The sequence below is a fragment of the Leuciscus leuciscus genome (assembly GCF_965113295.1).
Source record: "Leuciscus leuciscus genome assembly, chromosome: 5".
NCBI lineage: Eukaryota > Metazoa > Chordata > Actinopteri > Cypriniformes > Leuciscidae > Leuciscus > Leuciscus leuciscus.
Genome location: NC_138729.1, coordinates 43,273,380 through 43,281,963, shown reverse-complemented (window position 1 = coordinate 43,281,963; position 8,584 = coordinate 43,273,380). Strand labels below are relative to the sequence as shown.

At 46.6% G+C, this 8,584-nt stretch overlaps 1 protein-coding gene across 2 annotated transcripts in view; it reads right to left on the bottom strand.

Moving 5' to 3' along the window:
* The window catches only part of galnt9 (polypeptide N-acetylgalactosaminyltransferase 9), a 107,897-nt gene that overhangs the window by 5,091 nt on the left and 94,222 nt on the right, over nucleotides 1–8,584 (bottom strand). For both annotated transcript variants that reach the window (XM_082170310.1, XM_082170311.1), the window contains exons 8-9: nucleotides 2,029–2,166; nucleotides 694–789 (exon numbers count right to left, since the gene is read on the bottom strand). In XM_082170310.1, the coding sequence (XP_082026436.1) occupies nucleotides 694–789; nucleotides 2,029–2,166 (234 nt within the window). The remainder of the gene's footprint in view (nucleotides 1–693; nucleotides 790–2,028; nucleotides 2,167–8,584) is intronic.

Genomic DNA, 8,584 nt, shown 5'->3' with positions numbered 1-8,584 from the left:
AAATTTCAACCTAAGCGGCTCTCTGTCTCCAGGCAATGTCAAATAAGAGTGCATTGAGGTTGACAAGTTTTTCAATTACAAATCTCATTTAATTCTTGCAATTCGCATCAATATGTGCTGGTGAAAATGGTGGATTTTTTCCCCCTCTCCAAACCGCTGCATATGTCAAAATTGATATAGTAATTTATCTTTGCAAATGTGGCATATTCTTGGCTCCCTGTCCTTGCATTTGCCAGTAACAAGATTTTTGCTGTCTGTTCAGGACATAAATGTAATGTGAATGCAATGATGTAACCACATGAAGATTGAGAACAAGATTGAGGGGAATTTTATTTTATTTTATTTTTTACCATTGAAAGAAAATCAGGCGACTACTAATACTCTAAACATGTCCCACTCATGTCTATGGTGGTTAATATACAACTACTAAATGAAGACAATGAAAAATCAATATATGGAAATATAAGAATTATGCAGTGACTGCAAATATCAAATTTTAAAATATTGTTTTTATTACTATATAAAATGTATTAGGCACTTTAATTTAAGGTATGTATATACTAAGCTAAAATGTATTACTGAAATGTATTAGTTGAAATAGTTTTTTTTTTTGTGCAAAAATTTTAAAGTCTTAACTGTCACTTTTGATCAACATAATACTGACCTATACAAAAACAAACAAAAAACACTTACCTGTGATGACATGCCATGACATGGGTAAAGTATGGCCCTGTCATCCTCTTCTGACCCCTGGTCAAGGCAGTACCCACTGGCTTTACTGTTTCGCACCTGACAAATGAATAATAAACACAGACATCTAAATCCTCACGCATGAAGTATGAGCACAATGTACTATTAAGTAACCCAATTAAGCCTATAGCATTTGTGCTGCTCTGAAGGTTGAATATAATTGCTGTTTTGTCAAATCTATTTGGGAGATGACAACATTGACCGTCCATAAAACCTAATACTGCGCAGAGGATGAGATATGTGGAATCTGTGATCTAGCGGGGATATTTTCAGAGACAAACTATTCCAATACAGCTATAGATTTTCCGCCCCTGCAGTTCCAGAGATCAATGTAGAAATGCAGGTCTCATTTTTTCTCCAACAAATTGAAAACGCTGTTAGATTTCTCTTCTATTGAGATTTAGGCCTGTTGAATTCTAATACACACGTGTTGGGTTTCCAAGTTTTATTGAGACTTTTCATAGACATAATGATGTAAACTTCAACACAACCCTCACAGAAAACTTTCTGCATTTTTATATTTTCAAAAAAAACACTCTTCTTTATGATTTATAAGCGGTTTTCCTCATGGAGACGAAAAAATGTCCCCACAAGGTCAAAGATTTCCATTACTGCCGTCCTTGTGGGGATATTTGGGTATAGCTGACCCACACGCACACACACACAGACACACACAGACACACACACACACACACACACACACACACACACACACACACACACACACACACACACACACACACACACACACACACACACACACACACACACACACACACACACACACACACACACACACACACACACACACTCCTCCCTTCCTCCCTCCCTCAACCCACACACACTCTAAAGTTAATAAGGGCCTCATTAAATCTCATTATGAGGAAATTGGAGCTAATCCCAATGCTTGCTACACTGTTGCTATGGAAACCAATTACCTTTAAATTTCTGTTATATTTCTGCAGTTTTTACCATTCAGTCCAAAAATGCAACTTGCAGTGCTTAAATAATGTAATCATATGGAAATGGCAACTATAGGATAAAATGTTATTTACTTTAGAAAGATTTAGTCAAATAAATAATATCAACTTGTATCTATTATGGCCCTTTCTTCACATTATTACTTTAAAACCTGCCAAAAACAAAGTGTAACAGAATGATGGATTCTTCACAGGAGTACAGAGGCATTAAACTAATAGTGTATGAAAGCACATGCATTTCTATGAAAGGTTTGGTTGTTTTGAAAGGTGCATAAAGGGGTTGGTTTGTCTTTATTACCTCTCCATAAGTGATGGTGTTATTGTAAATTCTCATCTCGGGATAGACATGCTCGAGGTACCAGCGAAAGCTCCTGCAGTTCATTTTCGTCCTCAGTGCTACGCGCTCCGACACGTCTCCAAAATCCACTCCTGGGTTCTAGAACAACAGAAAGTTAAGGTTTATATATCGTTAATTATATTTTATATATATATCATGCTGGAAAAAGTTAAATCAACTATACCCCAAGTGAAAAGTTGTAGGATTTATTGTCGCACTAATAATAAATGGTGTTATGAATTTAGCCCGCTAATTAAAGAACTGCTAATTTATTAATTTAATGGGATTACATTTTCCGCAACCTGCTGTTAACTTCACAGACTGTTCAAGCTTTTTATGGACTGGTTATGAAGCTTAGGACAGTCGGTTCTGGTAGTTCGTATTCATCATTTTGAATTTCATATTCACCGTGTTCCATCATCAGACCATCGCACATTAACAAAAGAGCTCTAATCCGTATGAAAATTGTCAGGGAGAACAGGAGGAGTGCGTGTTTGCGTTTATGTCAGTCATGGGAGACTGCAATTGTTCATTCATTAGGAGCCGCTAACATGCTAATCATCTGTTTAATTACCAGCGCTAGCGAGTGGGCTCAAGTAAGCATAGAGAAGTGCTCAGTGGACTGAAGCAAAGAACTTCTAATGGTATTCAAAAACACGCTCAGAATCTAAAACTCAATATCTGATTCTCAGTGGAAGTACTAATAGGAGTAGGGTTGCCAACCATCCTGTATAATACAAAAATTGTTCTGTTGTTCAGGAAACACAACTATGTTCAATGCATCCCGAATGCAGTTTGTCCCGTATTTGAGAGGCTTGCACCAAACAGTTGAGAAGCCTTCAGTATTCATCCATATTTTTCACAGGTTTTGATGCCAAGTTAATTAAAGTGTGTAAAATACAAAGCCCTTACAATGTGAGGCTTGAAATATTTACATACAGCCACAACTCTCTAGTGTTATAATGTGTCTATGTAGAAGCTAAATTGATATGTGTGTAATGATGGGTAACAATTTATTATGACATTAAATTTAATTTATGTTTACAACAGAAGCAATGAAGTCATACGTCAGTAAGCAAAAAATGAAAGTGACTGTATTTCAAACGCATTTTAGCAGTTAATTCAGTCAAGCAATAAAAATGTTATACACAAACATAGCTGGAATCATACTATGACTACAGCAGTTGTGACCTGGCAGGGCTACAGCACTACAGTTGCTAAAATATAATGCTGAAAAATAAAATAAAATAAAATAATAAAAATAAAATGCATTCCTCCATAATTGGAACAGGGAACGAGACACTGCGTCAAAGCGCTAGGGGAATGCCTCAGCGTGACTGATGACTGAATACACTGTATAATGACGACAATCGTATTGGCCGGCGTCAGCCATGACGTCATGCTCTAGCGCGACCAGGAAGTATAAAAGGGCGCCTAGAGAACATGTCATCCACTTCTTCGTCTGAAGGGACTGTAAAAGCAGACCGGAGGCATGGCGATGAGACGCAGTGTCTCGTTCCCTGTTCTCAGGGAACATAGATTACAGTCGCAACCTGAGACGTACCTTTTCGAAAGGGAACTTGCACTGCGTCAAAGCGCTAGGGGAACGAGATACCCACGCTGCCATGCTGAGGGGATGCTTTAGCAACTATGGCTGTACAAGCACAAACACATTAACTCAAAGTTAAAGCCCCTTACTGCTTACACGTCAGGCTAACAGTAGCATTTCTCCCTACAGCCACTGCTTGAGCACCAGCTCAAAGGTATGGATCCCACAACCCGATTTTTAGAGGGGGGGTTCCTTTAAGGGAGTACGGTTCAGAGCCTATGGGCCCTGGCCTGCTACTTTTGAAGGGACTGAAGTCAACCCCCATGCCAGGGAGGCTATCACGCTTAATGCTGAAGCCACCAACCTGTTTAGACCTATGGGAGGCAGAGGCCTCAGCAGGATGACTCAGAGAGCAGAGGAAACCTGTACACTTACGCCCACATGGTCTCCAGAAATTATTCAAAATGTGAATAGTTCATAGTGCAGAGCTCAGACAGAGGAAGGCTAAAAACATCTCTCTGTATCGAGAGGGCCCCTATTCTGTACTACTATCTGCAATGCTGTCTGCATGGAAGCCTCAGCAGGATGACTCTCAAAGGATGACACATGCTAGGGTACAGCTACCCTAGGTGCTCTCTTTCCGCGCTCTGCCGAGCTGTATATATGGAGGCCTCAGCAGGATGACTCTCAAGGAGAGGAGGCCTGACGCATATTTAAGAGAGCTGGTTCGCCGACAATCAGAGCTCAGGGAGCGAAGGGCCTGGAGCACCTCCTCAGAGAGGGAGGGGCCACTTCTCAAACTCTACCTGCAACGCCAGTCTGCATGGGAGCCTCAGCAGGAAGACTCTCAAAGGAGAGGAGGCCTGACACATGCTATAAACAGATCCACACGGCCGACTGTATATATGGAGGCCTCAGCAGGATGACTCCCAGAGGAGAGGAGGCCTGCCACATATATTGCGCAATGCTGTTTGCATGGAGGCCTCAGCAGGATGACTCTCAAAGGAGAGGAGACCTGACACATGCTAGAAAGTGGAACAACAACCAAATTGGATATATGGAGTTAAGAGAGAGCTCAAAACACCACCAGAGCTCAGGGAGCGAGGGGTCTAACAACTACTCAAGAAATGAGGAGGAACCCCTTCCGTGCTCTACCGAGCTGTATATGTGGAGGTCTCATTAGGATGACTCTAGAATGAGAGGAGGCCTGACACATATTTAGGAGAGCTGGCTTGACCACGATCAGAGCGAAGGGAGCAAAGGGCCTGAAGCACCTCCTCAGAGAGGGAGGGGCCTCTTCTCAAGCTCCATCTGTAATGCTGTTTGCATGGAGGCCTCAGCAGGATGACTCTCAAAGGAGAGGAGACCTGACACATGCTAGAAAGTGGAACAACAACCAAATTGGATATATGGAGTTAAGAGAGAGCTCAAAACACCACCAGAGCTCAGGGAGCGAGGGGTCTAACAACTACTCAAGAAATGAGGAGGAACCCCTTCCGTGCTCTACCGAGCTGTATATGTGGAGGTCTCATTAGGATGACTCTAGAATGAGAGGAGGCCTGACACATATTTAGGAGAGCTGGCTTGACCACAATCAGAGCGAAGGGAGCAAAGGGCCTGAAGCACCTCCTCAGAGAGGGAGGGGCCTCTTCTCAAGCTCCATCTGTAATGCTGTTTGCATGGAGGCCTCAGCAGGATGACTCTCGAAGGAGAGGAGACCTGACACATGCTAGAAAGTGGAACAACAACCAAATTGGATATATGGAGTTAAGAGAGAGCTCAAAACACCACCAGAGCTCAGGGAGCGAGGGGTCTAACAACTACTCAGGAAATGAGGAGGAACCCCTTCCGTGCTCTATCGAGCTGTATATGTGGAGGTCTCATTAGGATGACTCTAGAATGAGAGGAGGCCTGACACATATTTAGGAGAGCTGGCTTGACCACGATCAGAGCGAAGGGAGCAAAGGGCCTGAAGCATCTCCTCAGAGAGGGAGGGGCCTCTTCTCAAGCTCCATCTGTAATGCTGTTTGCATGGAGGCCTCAGCAGGATGACTCTCGAAGGAGAGGAGGCCTGACACATGCTAAAAGAAAACAGATCAAGACAGCCGAACTGTATATATGAAGGCCTCAGCAGGATGACTCTGAAAGGAGAGGAGGCCTGTTCAACTAGCACCAAGGCTTAGGGAGCGACGGGTCTAATATCTACTCAAGATATGAGGAAGGATCCCTTCCACGCTCTACCAAGTTATATGTATGGAGGCCTCAGCAGGATGACTCTCAAAAGAGAGGAGGCCTGACACATATAGTTAGGAGAGCTAGTTGTCAACGACAACAAGAGCTCAGGGAGCGAGGGGCCTGGAGCACCTCCTCAAAGAGGGAGGGGCCACTTCTCAAGCTCCGCCTGCAATTCTGTTTGCATGAAGGCCTCAGCAGAATGACTCTCGAAGGAGAGGCCTGACACATATAGTTAGGAGAGCTAGTTGTTGAGAGCTAGGCCTGACACATATAGTTGGGACATGTATATGTGGGGGCCTCAGCAGAATGACTCTCGAAGGAGAGGAGGCCTGACACATATAGTTGGGACATGTATATGTGGGGGCCTCAGCAGGATGACTCTCGAAGGAGAGGAGGCCTGACACATATAGTTGGAGAGCTTAGCTCGATTATCACCAGAGCTCGTGGAGCGGCGGGTCCGAAAAACTCCTAAAGAAATGAGGAAGAGCCCTTTCCATGTTCTACCGAGCTGTATATATGGAGGCCTCAACAGGATGACTCTCAAAGGAGAGGAGGCCTGACAGATAGTTAGGAGAGCTAGCTTGGCGACCATCAGAGCTCATGGAGTGAAGGGCCTAAAGCACCCCCTCAGAGAGGGAGGGGCCACTTCTCAACTCCCACTAAATGCTGTTTGCATGGAGGCCTCAGCAGGATGACTCTCGAAGGAGAGGAAGCCTGACACATGCTAGAGTACAGACCAGAACCGCCAAACTGTATAGTTGGAACATGTATATATGGAGGCCTCAGCATGAAGACTCTCGAAGGAGAGGAGGCCTAACACATGTAGTCAGGAGAGCTTAACTCGGCTACCACCAGAGCTCAGGAGCGACGGGTCCAATGACTCCTCAGAAACGAGGAAGGACCCCTTCCACGCTCTACCGGCTGTGTATATGGAGGCCACAGCATGATTACTCTTGAAGGAGAGGAGGCCTAGCACATAGAGTTAGGTTAGCTTAGCACATATATTATTTTATATATATATATATATATTTTTTTTTTGTAGGAGAGCCTGAGGTAGACCGTCAGAATAGATCATCATCGGTCCGGCTCATGACCTGATGTTATGGTGGAGAAGGGGGAAGGAGAGAAAGGAGGGTGTGTACAGGGAAGGAGGCGATTACCTGCCTCTGCCAGGACGCTGGTTTCGTCTGGCCTGGTTGTTCACCTCCCTGACATCCTGCCTTTTCCTCCTGGACTCGTGCTGTCTCTTTGACCTGCTCCTGCCAGGAGGAGGGGCGCGAGTGGCGACTGAGTCCCGCTGGCCCTGTCTGCGATCCTCAGAACGATACGGGCCAGGACCCCCGGGCTGTCTGGGTGCGGGCCCGGACCGGCGCGGTATACAAGATCTGTATGCCGCTGAGTGCGCCTTCGCCTCCCTGAACCTACCGACCACCACCTCAACGGAGGTCCCGAAGAGCTCAGAGGGCGAAACTGGGGCATCAAGGAGAAAGGTCTTCTCTTTCTCCCCGATACCAGCCAAGTTCACCCACAGAGGCCTCTCCATGGCCACCATGGCCGCCAAACGATCGTCCGATCGCAGTAGCCGTCTGTTTGGTGGCCCGGAGAGCCAGGTCTGTGTTGCAGCGCAACTCAGCTACCGCATCAGGGGATAGACCCTGGCCCTGATCCAGGTCCCTCAGCAGGTCAGCCTGGTACGCCTGCAGCACTGCCATCGTGTGCAGTGCAGCACCAGCCTTACCTGCCGCCGCGTATGCCCTGCCATTCAGACGAGATGTAGTCTGGAGGGGTCTAGATGGCAGGGTTGGAGCTCTTAGTGTCGATGCCTTCCCCTGCGAGAGATAGCTCGCAAAGGTCTCCTCGACGGGAGGCATCGACACATACCCGTGCTCTCGCATTCCCTCCACATTTGAATAGCTGGCATGTTGGAAGCAGTGAATGCGAGAGGAGTACGGGTTCTTCCATGCCTTCACGACCTCAGTGTGGAGGTCGGGAAGGAATGGAAGGCTCACCGGGGTTGGTGGGGTGTGGCCAGAGAGAAAGCGCTCGTCAAGCCTTCCGCGAGCGGCTTCCTCTCTGACGCGCTGCCATGGCAAGTTGAGCCTGGCGGTGACGCGCTCCATCACCTCCACCAATCTGCATACGCGGGGCAGAGAGACTGGGCAGGTTCAAGCATTTCAGTATCCTCACCCGCTCCAGTCTCCTCCTGCTCGTCTTGGCTTGAAGCCAGTAGAGCACTGGCTGTTGGGTCCGGGGATGCCTGAGTGAGCGCATCAACAGCTCGTTCTCGTCACCCTCCAACGAGTGCGAGAGATGCACTCCTCTCTCAAACTCGTCGGTGAGATCCCTCTGTGATCCCCACGATCTTAGTCTCCTCTCGGCCTCAGCGCGAAAGGGACCCGAACCGCGGGGCAAAGAGTACTGTCCCTCCTCACTCGAGAAGAGGGACAGATGAGAACGGAGCGTTCTCAAGGGAAAACGCTCGCATTCCGCACATTCCGCCCCCTCAAGGGCAGAGTGCGCGTGCTCTTCACCCAAACAACGAACACAAAGGCTGTGAGTGTCACCAGGTGTGAGAAATCTCTCACACGGGTCGGCACACTTCCTAAAGTGTTTGTTTGTAGTTGCCATACTCACAGTGTCAGTAAACCAGTCCCTGAAGACGAAAAAGAGGATGACATGTTCTCTAGGCGCCCTTTTATACTTCCTGGTCGCGCTAGAGCATGACGTCATGTC